Source organism: Plutella xylostella, chromosome 7 (genome assembly GCF_932276165.1).
Source record: "Plutella xylostella chromosome 7, ilPluXylo3.1, whole genome shotgun sequence".
NCBI classification, from domain to species: Eukaryota; Metazoa; Arthropoda; class Insecta; order Lepidoptera; family Plutellidae; genus Plutella; species Plutella xylostella.
In genome coordinates, this window is record NC_063987.1 from 7,789,274 (window position 1) to 7,808,418 (window position 19,145).

A 19,145-nucleotide genomic window follows, 5' to 3' on the forward strand; every position below is an offset into this window, starting at 1 on the left:
CGATACCCTTTTTGAGTCGGGGGTTAGTAACAAAAGTATCTAGACCTGATGTTTTAACAACATTAGCATCCAGACCCTGATGTCATGTTACGTTTGACACTAGTATTTTCTAACCTCTATAAGAATAACAAATACACATTGAAAGGCATTCTATTACATCAAAATAGTACTTTTTTACAAGAAATATAAGCAATGTATGTTAATGGTTAGAAATTAAGTAGGTACCTACTCACCAGTATAAAACGCTGCTCTTTCATAAACATCGTATATATTGACTGATACTTCTCCAGCCTCATTCTCCGCCAATCATCGTAGGTAAACGCTGCTGTTTTATTCATTTTCACTTCGTGAACAAACTCAACAATCCACAAAACTCCAATATTAAGCAAAATTCGATTTGTTTATACAGGAACAGGGCGAGTTTGACATTCAAACCATAGAAACGGACCACAAATCACAAGTTTTTTTTTATTGCCAGGTTTAAATCTGTTTAGTTCCAAAAACATTAATCTCTACTCTTTTGTGTTCAGCTATACCTACATTCCTAATTCACTGATAAATTCCCAACCTCTGGAACCTACTACATAAGTATTTATAATACTAGGATCCCACCCCACGTTGAAGAGCACATCCGAGAGATGCCAGTATGCCACAGCTCCTTACTCTAATCTTACTTTGTTCTAAGACTTTTGGAAATTCGCGAAAAAAATCTACTTTCCATTCTTAGAAAAAAGATCACGTGACCAACAATGTATCTTTGAAGTACCTACCTCTAGTACTTACCTCGTAAAAATAAAATTTGCAAATAATAATAAAAGTTGATATGAATGACGAGTAATGACGAGTTGTGTTGTGTCATTGTGTCACTATAGGTACTCGTCGCTACGAAAGTTACGTTAGTACGGAAATCCCTGAAATCGTTGCAAAAGTAGCAAATACTTACTGCACCGACTGGAAATCGAACCTGGTACCCCGACGCAACATCTAGGTATACTTACTATACAGGGTGTTGCAAAAAAGGTATACTAATAAACAAAAAAAAAACATTTTCCATAGAAACTACGTTGATCACCTGACTTTTTACTATGGAGAATGACTTTTTTTTTCGCGAATTTTGAAATTCTGTTTTCAGTTTCGGGCTTAGATATACCATGATGCACATGTTGTTTTTGGCTTAGTACCTATACCCTTTTTTGCAACACTCTGTATAATGTCTACGTCTCGTTGATCGGCAAGTAAAGTTACAGTACAGTTAATTTAATACACCGTGTCTAGTACCTAATAGAAATATGTGAAAGTCATACATAGTTATATTTTTTAACACTTAAGTATGCTCTGAAAATACCAACGTACGAAAAGGAGGCATGATAAATTAGATATTTTCTTACTTACCAGCTTTTTCTAAAAATGCTAATAAATCATGATAAATAGTTAAAACCGTCTGAAACGACTAATTAAGTGCAACTTCGATTTTAATTACAATTACAACAAGATGGTTAGCGCAGCAGTTTTGTTTTCCTAGACTTCCAGAGCGCTGCGCCTGACCCTATCATTAACACGCCATCCATCCTGTGGGGTTACCTACCACCACCGAACATTAGCAATTAACAAACCATAAGCAGCATCGCTTGCGTGTCAAACATCTGTCAAATCCATACAAGTTACGTCAGATTTGACAAGCTCGCCCTCGCGACGCTGCTTAATGAAAGTTCATTGCTTACGTTCGGCGGTGGTAACCCCACTGTACTCAGCAGCCGCCGGCCTCCGTCCAGCTAGTCAGTACTTTACTTGTTTTTCTATTGCCCAGCCCAGCAGCTTTGTTTGTTTGTATTGTATTGTATTTTTTTAGTTTTTTTAATTGTTCTTTGTAGTATTATTTTTGTTTCTCTTTTTATTGTTCAGTGTGTCAAATAAATGTTTCTTTCTTTCTTTCCTTGCACTCGCAGCTCGCCTTCCACTGTACGCCGCCTAGCGTGCACGGGATGACCGCCTCTGCGGCCTTCTAGTGGTTTCCACTCGTATGCGATGCTTGCTATAAGCTAGAAAGTCCCTACTTAGGCGTAAATAATTTTCCCGTAGTTTCCCCTTATTACCTACGCCTGAAAATTGGCTTGTATTTAAACTTGCACAAAAAAATATTCAATTCTACCTCCAATAAATTCGAAATCTTCGCTGTAACGTCATTTATTTCTTAAAAATAGATAACTTACATAGTAGTAAATGACTTCATAATTTATTTGTAAATTCCCTTTTAGAGTATCGACTTCCCATCCCTAGCCAGCGAAGCGGTCTTTTGTTCTTGTCCCCACCTATCGCGGCAGCCCCACTCGGTGGCCACTGGCTCTCGATCATTCGGCCACGGGCTACGGCATGACTGCGCGTGACCCTACCTCACGGCAGTCCTCTAGGTGCCTAGGCCGCTCAAAGGGTCGAATGACCTAGACCTTACCAGTGGTACCTTGTGCGTGTCTTCCCCAATATCGGGTCCAAGGTCCACGCTACTACTCCAAGGTTCACGCTACGACAACGGCACTTCTACGTATTTCTACGGCTCGCCCTCTTCGTGCTGGTTCGGCTACCCCCCTACCTTCGTGTTCCTGACTACGCCGACGAGTCTGCACTCCACGCACACGCTACGGCCACGTGACCTGCCTGCCTACCTACCGGGCCACTGGAGAAGAGGACTTCCACGCTGGTCGCATTATCAGGATTCCACGCCGATACTCTTCGACTCAGGGGAGTCCCTATCCGTACCGACTGAAAAGTGACTGATCGTGTAGTGTAGGCCTAACCCACGTTGACCTAAATACATTTGTGTCGAGCTGAACCCTGGCTTTCTGATTTCTACCTCTCCACTTATTTAGCCATTTTTAATAAGCGCGACACCGCCAAAACGGATAAATCGTCACCAAATCATGTCTAATCAATCAATCAATCATATTGCAGAAATGAAACTAATTACATTTTTACTTTTTCTTCTTCTTCTAGTGCCTCTCCACTACTGGAGGTTGGCGGACATTTTTACTGCATACCATAAAACTATATCAACGCCATTTAAATTTATTTCAAACCAGAAAAGGTATATTGTCGCTAAGTAGATGTAACCAATATTTTTATTTTATGAGTAAGTATCATTTTTGACACCCTGCTAAGTCAAAAAAGTAATCGTACCCTAAAGAAAGTAACTTTTTAAAATGCTTTTAGAATTAAATAATTACTATCATAGAATAACGAGTACTAGTGCTATCTTTAACCATAAGGTTGTCTTGAAAAAATCGCTTTAAGCTATAACACCGCCATTTTTGTACATTTGTGCTAGTATTTAAGTTATGTAAGTTTATTCTATGTGTGTGTACAAATAAAGAATATTCTATCTATCTATCTATTTTTATATCTTCTAATGAGGATGGGGATGGGGATGCGAATTTAGATACGGATGGGAATATGTATAGGGACGGGGACAGGGGGGAAGCTGGGGCCGTGCGCGCTAGTTATATCCACTTAGCGACAATATAGCTTATATTAGTTTGAAATCATTTTTAATTATGTTCATACAATTTTTATGGTCTATAAATAGTGTCTATAATCATTTCTACAATATTATAGTAAAAATTATTTGGTGATGATTTATCCATTTTGGTGACAAAAAAAAATATCTATTGTAAATTTGCAATTATTTTGAGGCGTGTTTATTTATTTTGGAACTTAAACTGTTTTGGAGAATATTGTGGTGATGATTTAAATTGTACTTACCCCTGAAAATTCTGCCCATAGTAGGAATTTGATAAACTGTTAGATACCCATTCAGTAGTTTTTCTATCATTACTCAGTCTCTACACTTATATAAAATAATAATTAAAAAACCGACTTCAAAAAACCACTAAAATGTAAGAAATAATTTAAGGTTTACTCAAATTCTACTAAATGTTGGTGCGGTGACAAAGTAATCTAAAGAAATATGGCACCCACTTCAAAAAAGAACAGTTCCTGCTTAGGTATATTTGTACTGTCACATACGAGTAGAATTTGAGTAAACCTTAAATTATTTCTTACATTTTTGTGGTTTTTTGAATTCGGTTTTTTAATTATTATTTTATTTTATAGTTTTTAGTTTATTTGGCATCATTTTCAGTCAAAATTAAGGTGCAAATGATACCAAAAAGTCCTACTAATCAATACGAATCATTCAAGCCTAAACACGAAGTAGTTGCTATATACCGTTGAAGAATTCCCCTGACTGCCTTCCGTTTCCATCATCATATCAGCTCAAGGTCACTATCATATTTTTTTGTTATAAGAACTATATTTACGTTCTTAATTTCATTAGAATCGGTTAATATGTGCCCAAAATGGAAATTCATACCCTGTTTTTACCCCTTTACCCACCCTTAGGGATGAGATAAAATTCTGAAAAAAAAATGGGACCTGGGAGCTCCCCAGGTTGAGCAACCCAATACAACAAAAAAAGAATTTTCAAAATCGGTTCATAAACGGCGGAGTAATCGGTGAACATACATAAACAAAAAAAATAAAATTAATATCCCGACGAATTGAGAAACTCCTCCTTTTTTTGAAGTCGGTTAAAAAAAAATCAGTGGTTGGTAGGTTGTAACTTTTCTAACAAAAGTACATACCTACCTACCTACATACAGTCAAACTGATATATCCTTTTTTTTAATGGCTACTTGATCAAATTTTAATTTACAAAATAGAGCTTCTCCCTTTACTTACAACCTAGGAAAATATTGTAAATAAAAAAAACCGCCATTTTAAGTGCGTGTTGGACTCGCCCATTGAGTATTCCGTAAAAGTCTACATACCTAGGAACCTGAGATAGTTTTCCTTTTAATTTCGTCATAGGTAGGTATAACATAACACGCGTTTTTCAACAATCATATTTTTCGAATTGTGCCCCGAATATAATATTATTAAGATAGAATCTATGTACTACATCCGTGTTTTCTTCATATTTTTTGAACCAACAATTTAGCCAGCTGGGTCAGGGTCAGAATCAACTGAGTCAACTGACTCGAAAAAAGGAGGAGGTTTTCAATACTAAATGTATACTTTTTTGAAAAATTTAAAGTAAATTACCTACAGTAAAACTATGAAGTCCTGAAAACGGAAGTGGATCCTAACTAATTGTTAAAGACCGTATTAAATCAATTTAGGTGTTATTATATTTATTTAAAGAAAAATCCTTAAAAAAACCATCATCAACCGGAATTTTATTTTTATTATATACTTAAGTAGGTATATACCTACCTAAATATAAGTAAAAAACTTTGTTGGTCATGTGACTTTCTAATATGGAGAACTAATTTTTTTATTCGCGAATTTCCAAAACTCGTAGAACAAAAGTTGTTCAGAATGACCCCCTGAGTCACCCCCTTTCGGCTTAGTATACCCTTTTTGCAACATTAATATAATAATATAAACACTCACACCTTGTACCTACTAATGTATGTACTCCCTTGCGGGGTAGGCAGAGGTGCATTTCTGCACCCACTTTTCGCCAGAGTTTATGTTAGTCCCAATGTAATAGGGGGCGGGCATATTGCCATTTTACGGGCACATCCAAGACCCGAGAACAAATATCTGTGTTTAAACAAATGTTTGTCCCTGCCGGGAATCAAACCCGGGAACTTCGGCTCAGTAGTCAGGGTCACTAAACACTACGCCATTCGGTCATCAAAGATTTATTTAAGATTTATTTATTTCACCAAAAACATACGTACAAAGTATATTGAGCACTGTTTAAACTGTTTTCCGAACTAGATATCAAATAAATCAATTAAATATTCTTTATTTCTTTAACAAACTTATAGCTAGTCTTACATACAAGGTTGGAACCACCTAGTAAGCATAAAAATACTTGTGGTCCACAGACAGGTGGTCCCGCTCTTTTCATAACAAACAGTGGCTGTTTTCTAATTAGGACGTTAAGTAAGTACAAACATTATTTTTAAATTAAGTAGGTATACAAATTTGTTATATTTAAAGTAATATGGTTAGTGTGTGTGTGTGTATGTGTGTGTGTGTGTGTGTGGGTGGGTGTGTGTGTGTGTGCGTGTGTGTGTGTGTGTATGTGTGTGTGTGTGTGTATGTGTGTATGTTTGCTGCTACATACATAAATAAATAATTACATAAATATATAATCTACGATGAATATTTTAGGAGTGTCTCTACGTCACCGTAATCAAGTTTATCTAACCATTCTGTAACAGTCCTTTTACAATCGCGAATAATCATAGGGTATATGCTAAGAGCTTTGTTTACCTGTTTGTATACGTGAGCTGCTTGCTTATCGTATTGATTACTTGCAAATGCCGTTTTTTAGGGTTCCGTAGCCAAAATGGCAAAAACGGAACCCTTATAGTTTCGTCATGTCCGTCTGTCCGTCTGTCCGTCTGTCACAGCCGATTTACTCGGAAACTATAAGTACTACAGTGATGAAATTTGATGGGAATATGTGTTGTATGAACCGCTACAAAAATATGACACTAAATAGTAAAAAAAAGAATTGGGGGTGGGGCCCCCCATACATGTAACTGAGGGATGAAATTTTTTTTTTCGATGTACATACCCGTGTGGGGTATCAATGGAAAGGTCTTTTAAAATGATATAAAGTTTTCTAAAAAACATTTTTCTTAAAGTGAACGGTTTTTGAGATATCAGCTCTCAAAGTCGTAATAAGTATGCCCCCCCCCCCTCTATTTTTATAACTACGGGGTACTTATAAAATTCTAAAAAAAATAGAGGTGATGCATGCTAATTAACTCTTTCAACGATTTTTGGTTTGATCAAAGTATCTCTTATAGTTTTTGAGATAGGTTGATTTAATTGCTGCTACGGAACCCTTTGTGCGCGAGCCCGACTCGCACTTGGCCGGTTTTTTAAAATGGAAGGGATAGCAAGATCCTTTCTCCTTCTATTGAGAAAGGATTGATCAAAAGCAAAATATTTATGAAACCTTAAAATTATATTCAAAATGTATAGCTTTCTCACAGTTAGGACATGGCTATTAGAATATAGCAGAGTAGTAGGGTATCTGTAATGCTTAGAAAACATCACCTTTAATAGAGATTGTTGTTCTCTTTCCACTTCTATGAATTTGGTTTTAGACGAACCACCCCATACTGGTATGCAATACATTAGGATAGGTTGGGCTAGTGCAATATAAATTTTAGTCAAAAGTGCGGGTGACGCTACATGTCTTAGAATTTTAAAAATCCATATCAACTTTCGAATCCTGCATGTTACAAGATCTATTTGTAAGTGCCACGTCAAGCGTTGATCTATAATAACTCCCAGATATCTAATAGAGTGCACTTTGTCTAGAGTGGGGCAGTTGCATAAATTAATACAGTCGTGTATTTTTAGGTTGAAAGTATTAGATATAAATCTGTATTTCAGAAGACAGTTCTCTTCCAGATTAGGCCCTTACTGGTAAGTAAACAAAAATAGAACACAAAATCAAATAATAATTTAAATTAATTTTATAACCAGTGTGTGTGTTTGTGTGTGTGTGTGTGTGTGTGTGTGTGTGTGTGTGTGTGTGTGTGTGTGTTTTGTGTGTGTGTTCGTGTGTGTGTGTTTTCTGAGGAAATTTGTTTTATGTAAAATATAATAGACTAGGCAGAAAACAAAATAAAATTAGTAGTGTCTACTGCACTATTTCTAATATGCTTTCAGTCTCCGAGTATGATAGATTAAGTAGATAATTTGTGATAACGAATTTAGCTTTATGTTTTATTAAGTTGTTAATCATTATTATTTTGCTCAATTTATTATAGATAAAAGGACCTATACCATACATGTTCTGTGTATTGCGCTTTTAGTGCCATCTGTTGGTTGTGTGGCCGAAAGTTTGTGAGTATGTGTGTATGTTTGTTTATTCTTTACCTCAAAACGGCATAACTGATATTAATGAAATTTGGTAATGGAGCTAGCTAAGACCCTGGATGACAACAACACATGAGCTACTTTTTATCGCGGTATTCCCACAGGAAAACTTTTTAAAGCGAAGCGAAGCTTGTGGGAACAGCTAGTTACTTCTTTCTATATTTCATATGATATGACATCGTCCGTATGTCCTCCATTCCCTCAGAAGATCGTAGGTATGGTAGGTAGGTAGGTATCAACGAAAAAAACTTAAAAACACATACAGCACGGGTGGCCATCTATCGGATGATTTCAGAACTTTTTTTAACTTGATCTGTCAGAAAATCTTTCAAGTACATCACAGACTAGATAGGAGAATGGTTCTATTTAAATTTTGTTAAGTTGGTAGCATTGGTTACATTATTATTTCTTAGAATAAGGAATATTGGAAAACCTCGTAGTTCAGTACTTTTGTTCCTTTATAGACAGTCATAGTCAATCAATACCTTATTTTTATATTTATCTTCGTATTATAGGGTCATAGGTAAATATCAGACAGTGATAAAAAGTATTTTTTGTCTTATTTGCTAGGATGTACGCTATAGGTACATTCTGCATAGCTACTTTTCAAGACGAAAAAAATACTCAATCTATCTATTTCCAATCCATAATATTTCTAGATACGAGTACAAGTCTTCGTTTTCTAGCAGTTTGCAACATTCTGTATGATAGATTTTAGCAAGCAACATAAATAGAACTATTATTCTCCGATTTTATGTAACTTGATCCACACACACACATACACACACACACATCACATATAAACTTTTACAGTAATACATATTTAAAATAAAATAAAAGTTAACCCTATTTTAACAGTAACTATAATTGTGTACCTACTTAACTTTCTAACTTACCTATTACATAATAATACCTTTAAAAGTCTCATAATTTGTTTGCAGCCTTTGTTTGTTACTAAATTTGTAATACTATTGTAATTTACACCATTTAATTAGAAATAAGTACCTATGTGAAATGTTCAATTATAAAATGTTTGTCGTGTAGGGATGGGCGGGGTACCCAGTAACACAGGTTTGTCACCTAGGGCCACTTGCAGAAACATATTAAATCTAGATTTAGTGTCAAATCTCGATTTAAGAAACGTCAGTCCATATCAAATTTGACACTAAATCGAGATTTATCACTAAATCTTGATTTAATATGTTGGTGCAAGTGGCCCCTAGTACAGGGGCCCTTGCAACTTGCACGATTTATATCTAATCCTTTTTCTGAGTATCTCTCTGACCAGTATCAATAAAAAAACACAATAAAAAAATGAATGATATGAATGAATGAGTTATCTAGCTAGTCTGTGGTTCATTCGTTGTCTATGAGGTTGTCTATGAGTTGTCGATAGTGTTTTTTTTTCTCTATGGTTGAGTCGAGTCGGGTGTGACCAGATTTAGCGGAATTCTGCGATTTTAGCAGCATTATGTGGCAGATTAGAAAAAGTTGGCAGTTTCAAGCAGAATTCATAAAAACATTGGCATAATAGCATTATGTAAATTTTATAAGTTATGTGGGATATTTGCGAAAGAAACAATAAAATCTAAGTACCATTTTTAATTTAAAAAGTGCCTTTTATTTTCTTTACTGCGTACTGGCAACTCTATTTTAAGGGGAATTCCCCGTACTTCTATTCGAGTTGTACTTGTATGCAGGCTTACAGAGAAAAGTGCCGACACACTAGACGCGGTATACGGACGCGGCTGTCAGACGCGACTTAAAGGTATCTAGGTAAGGAATGTACACTACGCTGTTCAAACTATCGGACTCACTAACTTTGTAAAAGAACGATGAGACGGGTACGGTGTATAAATTGTATGCGCCAAATCATATTTATTATGGTTAAAACAGCACAAATTTCGACTGCTTTTTAAAAAAAAAATATCGACGGCTCAGATGTCACAGAACATGTGTAAACATTTTCTTAATTTAAAAAAAAGATATAAACCAAACCTTTTATATTTTTTATTAACTTGAACTTTAAGGGCCTTACCACAAAAACTTAGACAGTATTTAACAGGTGTTTAGAGCTGTCAAACGCCTACAAAATCTGTCAAATTTCGTTTTAAACACTAGTTAAACAGTGTTTAAAGTTTTTTGTGGTAGCACAGTAACAGTTTAAAAATTGTTGGCAAATTTTACCCGAGTACTTAGCTAGCTAGATAATTTTAAACACAGAGTACATTATTTATACTGATTTTAAATCTGGCCACACTTCCGTTCCGTCACGATCAGCCATTTTTTCTCATGTCGTGTGGATTCCGGTTTTCATTCGGTTTGGCATCTTCAAAATAATGTAAGTGAATTTATTATAATTAAGTTTTAAATAGTGATGTTATTTACTTTTATACGCCGGTATAGTAGTGTTTTATATTGTATCGCGAAACCATCTGTAGTGCGCCCTACTCGATTTTCTACTTCCAAATACCAAGTGACAATGAAGGTTAGAATTTCATGTTATTTTGCTTTTAGCGTTCTATTGCGTTATAGTAATGCTTGAGGTAGACGGTGGATGAATAAATAATCAAATATTATCATTATTTTATCGGTAAGATGACTTAAGTATTGCTAGCGAGGTTATGGACCTAGTCAACCGCTCACGAAAATGGCTCCCGCGCGTTGTCGCCCAAACGCAATCTCCAATTTTCTAAAAGTACCTAGGTACTTAGTATTATTTAGAAGTGCAATCTGTCATGTCATTAATACCTTTATTATATCCTAGGTGAGATCCTAGGTCATGACTTTATTTAATTTATTTGATATGTGAGTAAAATGCTCCGCTCGGGAGCCATTTTCGCGCGCGGGAGCGAAACGTTTTGATGGGGCATCGTTTTGAAATGAGTGTACCTACCCATTTCTTGGTAATCTTGCTTGGTACAGCTACCCTACCGGTGTGTATACCACATGCAAGACACCTGATATGGCCCTTTTTAGGGTTCCGTAGCCAAAATGGCAAAAACGGAACCCTTATAGTTTCGTCATGTGCGTCTGTCACAGCCGATTTACTCGGAAACTATAAGTACTACAGTGATGAAATTTGATGGGAATATGTGTTGTATGAACCGCTACAAAAATATGACACTAAATAGTAAAAAAAAGAATTGGGGGTGGGGCCCCCCATACATGTAACTGAGGGATGAAATTTTTTTTTTCGATGTACATACCCGTGTGGGGTATCAATGGAAAGGTCTTTTAAAATGATATAAAGTTTTCTAAAAAACATTTTTCTTAAAGTGAACGGTTTTTGAGATATCAGCTCTCAAAGTCGTAAAAAGTATGTCCCCCCCCCTCTATTTTTATAACTACGGGGTATAAAATTCTTAAAAAAATAGAGGTGATGCATGCTAATTAACTCTTTCAACGATTTTTGGTTTGATCAAAGTATCTCTTATAGTTTTTGAGATAGGTTGATTTAAGCTACGGAACCCTTTGTGCGCGAGCCCGACTCGCACTTGGCCGGTTTTTAAAATCATAAGCCATGTCTGTACCTAGTTATCTTTACTGTACATTTTCTAGGAAGAAACTAACTAAGCTAACTTGTCTTTGTGTGTGTGGCCGCACAAAGGTGAGGATTAGCCAGTTCGATCATTACATCTACTATAGAAAGGCAATATATTGTGTCTTATCTTGTGTTCCCAAAATTATAACAATCATAACTTCTCTACAATATAGCGTAGGGGTACAGTTGTCAGTCTTTGTCTACTCTGGTACCCAGGGTGAGCTGGACTCGAAAAGATACTATTCAGCTGTGTCAATTATGTTACATCTAGTAAAATAATATAATTATGTCCTTGTTACAGATTGGTACGCACGATGGAGTCTTCCACTGTGATGAGGTGCTGGCCTGCTACATGCTCAAGAGGCTACCCCAATACAAAGAGGCCGAGATAGTCCGCAGCCGTGATCCAGCCATACTAGCTGAATGTGACATTGTGGTTGATGTCGGTGCAGTATTTGACCATGCCAAGAAGCGATATGATCATCACCAGAGAGAATTCACTGAGACTTTAAGCACAGTCAGAAAAGATCTGGGCGATCAATTTAAAATCAAGTAAGTTTATGTTGATTTATGTGCTCAAATTCAGGTAGGTACTTACTTAATGTAAAAATTATTAGTTTTGCTAAGCTCACATAATTTTTCATATCTGTGCATAGTTTACGGTGGATGCACATGTATGAAACATTGGCTCAAGTATGCAAAGCTAAGCTAAACTACCTTAGTTATGCTAGGAGTGGACTTTTGGCTTTAATGTTAACTGAGTCTAATCTTTATTAACTTTTTAGAGTGGTTGAGAATAAAATCCTATTTTCTATAATAATCACCACAGAAGATTAAATTCGTATATTATAATTATAATACATATATATTTGTATAAGTTATCTTCTATTTAATTCTTGTTTGGAAATTATTAGATTTTTCATTTGCTTTACAGACTCAGTTCCGCTGGTTTAATATACGCTTTTTATGGAGAAGAACTGATCCAAGGCTTGGCCCCAAAAGAAGTTCCACTTACCCCACATGACCTAAACATTATATTTAAAAAAGTATATGAGAACTTCATACAAGAAATAGATGCGATTGACAATGGGGTGCCAATGACTGATGAAGAGCCGAGATATAAGATACAAACCCATTTGAGCAGGAGAGTGGGTCGGCTGAATCCGGAATGGAATACCAATCAGACTGTTAACACAGATGAAATTTTTCAGAAAGCTATGAACCTGGTCAGTGAAGAATTTTTGTATACAGTTAATTATTTCATATCTGTTTGGCTGCCTGCCCGAGACAGTGTAAAATCTGCCATTGAAAGTAGATTTGAGGTGCACAAATCTGGAAATATTGTCGAGTTTACCGAGCGGTTTCCTTGGAAAGAACATCTTTTTGATATTGAAGAAGAGATGGGTCTGAAGGATGAGATCAAGTATGTCATCTTCAATGATAAACCCAACTCATGGAGGGTGCAGGCTGTGCCTCAGAATCCGTCCAGCTTTGTGACCAGGTGAGACACAGTTGTGGTTTTATTTTTTATATCATAGAAATAGTCTGATAGACCTGATAAGTCAGGTTGATTACTTACAACTCTCTCAGCACAGGCTTGCTTATGTTGGGTAGTGTGGTGGACTAGGCCTAAAACCTTTCCTTCATTGGATGGAGACCTGTGCCCCAGCAGTGGAGACATGATGGGTTGTGAGTTGTGATGATGATGATGATGACGATGACATGTTCTTATGGTGCAGGAAATAAGAAAAACATTGTGACATGTGAACAATGGATACCTGCACATCTAGGTTTATTGAATCTAGATATTGTGTGAACCAAGTGGACCACATCCTTCCTGCAGAGAATAGAATAGAAGAACAATATGAGTCAGTGCTTAATTATTCATGTAAATTACTGCTTTATTTTCAGGAAACCACTGCACAAGGAGTGGTGGGGAGTTCGAGATGAGATGCTGAGTGACATAGCCGGTATCAAAAACTGTGTATTTTGCCACAGCACTGGATTCATTGGTGGCAACACCACAAAAGGAGGAGCACTCCAAATGGCTGTGGCAAGTCTAGAAGCATAATATTTTTTTTGTCATTTCACGAATAATGTTATTAGAATAGTAGCTGGAATCTAGCTCAGGTAAATATTATGTTTTTGATTTTTTTCAATTATCATGTTTGTCAATCTGTGAACCTGATATATTTTTTGTATGTATTAGTTTTGTTGGTGCATAAATATTGTATAAAGACAATTTAATCAATAAATATCAGCACAACTCCTGTATTTTCATCAAAAGTCTTAAAGCAATTTTAAAATGCGTTTAGAGAAACCCATTTTACAGAATTTTCCGTTCTAAAATACAATGTGACTAGGATTTGCCATTAAATTATTTTTACTAAAGTTAAAGTTATGGATACGCCTGAGGTTTCGAGACGACATGCGATAGTGCTCAAGTTAACAATATGAAACATAGAGTCGGACAATGTTATCACACAAAACGGGTAGTTTTTTTTAAATACAAAATTGTATCCGTAAATTAATTAACAAGACGTACCTACCACGTAAGGGTCAGAAATCACTAAGACTAATATTGTTGTAGTTGCCCGAATAACGAATAAATTTTAATGTATTGATTGTTTTGTAAAGTTACTATTGTCAGACTCTATAGTATATTTTAATAAAGGTGCCCATATTTTTATGGGTTCTTCGATATTATAATGTTTTAAAGGAAACTTCCTTCTATGAAACTTATTTCTAGCGCCAGTCCTTCCGAAATCTCAGTCAGGTTGTTTTTTTTTAAATCATTTTATATGGAAATTGAGGTACATACTTTAAGTGAACCGACTCTGATCGGATTTACACCCCTTGTTTAACAAATATTAGAGCAAACTATTGAAAAATCTGTCTTAAGGTAGAATATAGTTTGCCTATTTTGATACCGAACAACAACTCTGTCTTCAATATCGATACAATAACTATATTAGATCAGTTTGATCTTTCTTTGCTAAGTTCATTGGTAAAGTTTCCCCTTTATAATGTTTGTTTGTTTTTTTACTAATAACTTAAATTCTAGGACCTCAGTTTCGAAGCAACCACATGCATAGTCAAAATGTTAAATAGTTTTGACTACAGCATCGAAAGCTTTCTGAAATTGGTGGTAAATCCTTCAAGTTCTTATCATTATTCTTTAAAAAACATGTGTAGTAAATGCTACTGAAAAAAAATCCATATAAGTACTTTTATAGGTTGTTGATTTTATGGTAATGTTTGCTAGGAAACACATGGTTCTTATTTCGTAGCGCCACTCCTCTAGAAATCTATGTCAGGCAGTTTTTTTGACATTTTATACCTTTTTGTTATGGAAATTGGGTTACATAAATTAACTGAACCGATTCTGATCCGAGCACTCCTTGTATATGTAACAAATAACTATTACAAATATCAAAATAGTATCAATGAAAAATCTGCCATAAGGTAGGTATAAGGGTGCTTACATTCCATAGGCCGAAACATCTTTCAACAGCATTTCTTGTCCTTATGTGGCATCTGTTATAGGTACTGCTCCTCACATGGTGTTGCACGATGCAATACCAGAGTGAACAAGAGTGATGTATGTAGTTGTAAACGTACATTTATACATGTACATACACACACAAACTATATCCACATCCATAGGGATACCTTTTGGAGTTTGCTGATTTTGATACTAAACAACGAGCACAGACTTGAGTTGTTTAGTACCTATCAAAATCAGCAGCTTATGGCAGATTTTTTAATGATACTATTTTGATGCCAAACAACTAACATCTTCGATACATTGAATATATTAGTTCCATTACGACTAGGGTTTCTGCTCGAGAATTCTCGAGCTCGAGAAGATTCGAGAAATTCGGCTTGGTTCGAGACGAGAAAAAAATCTGAAGACTCGAGAATTTCTCGAGCCTTGAGATAAAAATTAATTCAATTATAATTTTCCTTTTTCCTGCGCCGCTTAACAACACACACGCATACCATGCCGTGTATTATGATTTATTATGTTTCATCTGCATTTAAGCTAGATGCTGTACTGATAATACTAATGAATGATTAAAAGATAAGGTAGTAATACTGTTTCTTAGTTCAGGTGGACCAAAAGAAGTCATCCGATCTTGTTTAGCTCTAATTTTTTTTCTAAATGGAAAACTTCAATTCTGTTTTTTGATTATGTTTATTTGAACCTTTACAATATTATTGGTAAAGTCGAGAAGATGATATCGGCCAAATAGGCGTCGTCACAATTGATTGCCATACGGGCTCGTTTTATGGCATTTCTCATCACTTCAGCGAAAACTTCGGGCGAGAGATTCTCGCACTCATGTCGAATGTTATCCTTAAGGGCTTCCAGAGACACGGGTTTATTCACATAAACACGGGACTTCAAAAAACCCCAGAAAACTGCCTGAAACGGTTAAATCGGGCGATATTGCAGGCAAAAATGTAAGATAAAACGAAAAAAAGGCGATCCGAAAACTGAATAAACACAATTATTCCGCGTTCTTGGGGAGTATCACTCCACGGCTTCTTGTATCCTACTTGTCTAGTCCACCAATATCAAAATTGATTTGAAATTGGCGGCCATTTGCACAAATGAGAGCAACTTCCACTAGGGTGATTATTTTTGGCCCACCTTGTACAAATAATTAGTAGCTAGCTAGACAGCTAATTTATTAGTAATAGGAGAGTATTTTCTTTGTGATTAAGTTGACAAAGTAAAAAAAAAAAGATTTTGTGTTTTAAAAAAAAATTAAAGCTTTTTCTAAAGGTCTTCTTAGAAAGGCTCGAGACTCGAGAAGATTCGAGAATTTGGGCTCGAGAATTCTCGAAGCTCGAGAACGAAAACAGGTCGAGAAATCAGAAACCCTAATTACGACCTTTCTTTGCTAAGTTCATTGGTAAAGTTTCCCCTTAATAATGTTTTTTTTTTTTACTTCATCAAGTTCTATGACCTCAGTTTCTGAAAGACCAATTGAAGTCACCACCAAGTGCCTAGTCAAAATTTTAGATAGTTTTGACTACGGCATCGATGCGAAAGCTTTCTGAAATTGGTGGTAAATCCTTCAAGTTTCATTAATAATTTAACACGCTAAGCGCCATGTGTATCGTTTTCGATACACACTGTACAATACAAACACTTGTGTATCTTTTTCGATACACGTACACTAGCCAAGTCTTTAGCCTTGTGTATCGTAAACGCGCACAGTTCTCATACAATTTCTTCCACGAAAATATTGCTCTGGCCTACGGGAATTTTCTGTTGTATTGGGGTTGGGATTGGTTAATTTTTTTTGAAATTATTAAGAAAAATGTATGGGGAAGTAAAAAAAAATACATATTTTTTAATTTTCTAGTTTTATTATGAAAAATCAATAAGTAACAAAAGGTTTAAGCTTAGAAAGTAATGTTATCCTATATCTAATATAGTTAGTGTGTATTATTGAAACAAATTTTGCAAATAATGGGAGGTTTTCAACCATAGACAACGTCCATATTAGACAAAACCCGACAATAGATGGCGCTAGTAAATCTTCATACTGAACAGGACTGCATATTTTTTTATAGCCGGCATGGATTCGAGTCCTTTCAGCCAATACAAAAATCCATGTTTATTCCACAGAATAATACTATGATTAAATAGTTTGCCTACAAGTTGCCTATTAGGCAAATATTGCAAAATACAAATGATTTCGTAGCATAACTGGTATTTGTTGAGAACGTGCAAACTAATAATAATAAATTGCTGTTATATGTAGTTATACATAATATTAAGTGTGAACTAGTTGAGATCATCTGCATCCTCTGTCCATGTCCGAGGCGCGACCGCCGTGTGTAAGTATCATAATTATTCTGAGGCACGTTGGAAGTAATGATTTCTCTATGGTAGAGCAGACATTAGTAGGTGGGTACTTAGTTTTCTCTACCCACACCACAAAACTAAAGTTTTCCAACTCTCTGAATAGCATTTATAGTAGATATGTCGTCGTGTTGTATTGTAGCTTACTGTAGAGAAAGGGGGGTGCACAAAATTCCACAAAACGAAACAAGACGGGCAAAATGGATGGAAGCATTGGGTTTCTAAAATCAAATGACTTTTTGCTTTTACTGTTACATTGTATACAATATGTTTCCTCATCTCTGATGCAACCATGCCAGTAATATAATAGTCAGCATTAAAAAAAGCTACTCTGAATGACATTAAAAAATATTCGTCATACATATTCAGAGACGTCTTTAAGTTTTCCCTCCCTGAGAGCTGGGAAAACAATTCTATATCAGCCATATCCAAATCAGGTATAGCCGAGTTACTCGTAATATCTCGGAAACTTTCAGGTTCCGGCACTTTTATTTTGAATACGACTTCCGAGTCGGTTACAACTGGTCCAAACAGCTTATCGTAATCTTCAAGTCTGTAACAATAAACAAATAGTTTAGTAGGTATGAAAAGGCAGTGTAGCTGCATTTGTGGTCAACTGCAAATCAACAATAATATTTAGTTACGTACCTCTGGACAAGCACTGCTTTCTTTCCAGAGAGTTTTGCTTTGCGTTTTCGCAGCTCGTCCTTCAAGCGTACAGTTGACCATGATCCATAGTCTTTTCCCATGATTTTTTCAAGGTCCGGAGTACAGGCACGGGTAAATCGTAATGGCAAGCAAGGGTCCAGGGGGAGTGCAAAGGTCGGTCGGGTATAGAAGTCACAAAAGTCCAAAAGAATAGCCAGAGTCGTCGAAATTATCACAAAACACAGCACCGGAGACATTCGCGTAGCTACAAGAGAAACCGAATGAACATTTGTTTTGTAGTAGGTCTGTGACATTTGTCATCTCCGTTTCCTCAGAAGAATGTAGCTCACTACTAAAAACGACAGGCCGAATGCCATCTATTGGTGGATTTTGGAACTACTGGAAAATCTCCCATTACATCACAAATGGAACATTTTGTGTTAACTTGTGATGCTCGTACCACTTTGCCTTGTACTTCGATTCCTTTCCTTCCGTACTTCTTATAGCATTCTGTACAACGACCGCGAACTGTCTTTTCTCCAACTACATTCTTCTTCAGATAGTGCTTCACATTTACTGTAGCTCTTCTTGGCGTCGAAGTCGATGGTCCGGGTTCTGTTGCACGGGATTGAGAATGTCTGTCAAGTAGTCCTGTGATAACTTGCTCGCGAAATTCCGTGATTGTCAGTTTTTTGTTGGTGGAATATTTGTTATAAAGAAAATGGGCATTGACTAGGCTTGTTCCCCATAATATCTCAATAAACAGCTTACGATACCATTTAGTGCAACGCCTCAAAGCACTGCCATATGTGGCCATTTGATCACTAATATCTATCGACGTTTTGCCACTGTTGTAGTCGTCGTTGCTTGCTGCTCGCAACGCACATGAGATTAGACAGTGACGACCAATCTCGAGATATCGTGAACAATAATTGTACCACAATATATAGTCATTACATGTGAGCAGCACCCTACGTTCGGTTCTGAGCCCTACAATGCAGTTGCAACAGAAGCTCATTATAGCATCTACACCATTTGTTTGTATACTACATATAATTATTATGATGTTGTGGAGCACTGCACATGCCACAAATTGTCTTTCGTGCAGTTTCAACGTCTCCCTACATGTAAGGGTCAATTTATACTAGGGCAGAGTCGAAGCGTCAA

General features: G+C 36.1%; 1 protein-coding gene and 1 long non-coding RNA gene across 2 annotated transcripts; one reads left to right on the plus strand and one right to left on the minus strand.

Annotated features, from left to right (window-relative positions):
- The first annotated feature begins 10,188 nt into the window (after nucleotides 1-10,188).
- On the plus strand, nucleotides 10,189-13,846 carry LOC105382594 (MYG1 protein C27H6.8). Its single transcript, XM_011552505.3, has 4 exons — nucleotides 10,189-10,393; nucleotides 11,751-12,001; nucleotides 12,384-12,950; nucleotides 13,361-13,846. Exons 1-4 carry the CDS (start codon nucleotides 10,283-10,285, stop codon nucleotides 13,518-13,520), a joined length of 1,089 nt encoding a protein of 362 aa, XP_011550807.3. The 5' UTR covers nucleotides 10,189-10,282; the 3' UTR covers nucleotides 13,521-13,846.
- A 3,719-nt stretch (nucleotides 13,847-17,565) lies between these two features.
- On the minus strand, nucleotides 17,566-18,257 carry LOC105387790. The gene is made up of 2 exons (XR_005254497.2): nucleotides 17,979-18,257; nucleotides 17,566-17,883 (listed from the first exon to the last, which is right to left on the minus strand). It is a non-coding gene; the product is annotated as an uncharacterized LOC105387790 (long non-coding RNA).
- Nucleotides 18,258-19,145: the final 888 nt, after the last annotated feature.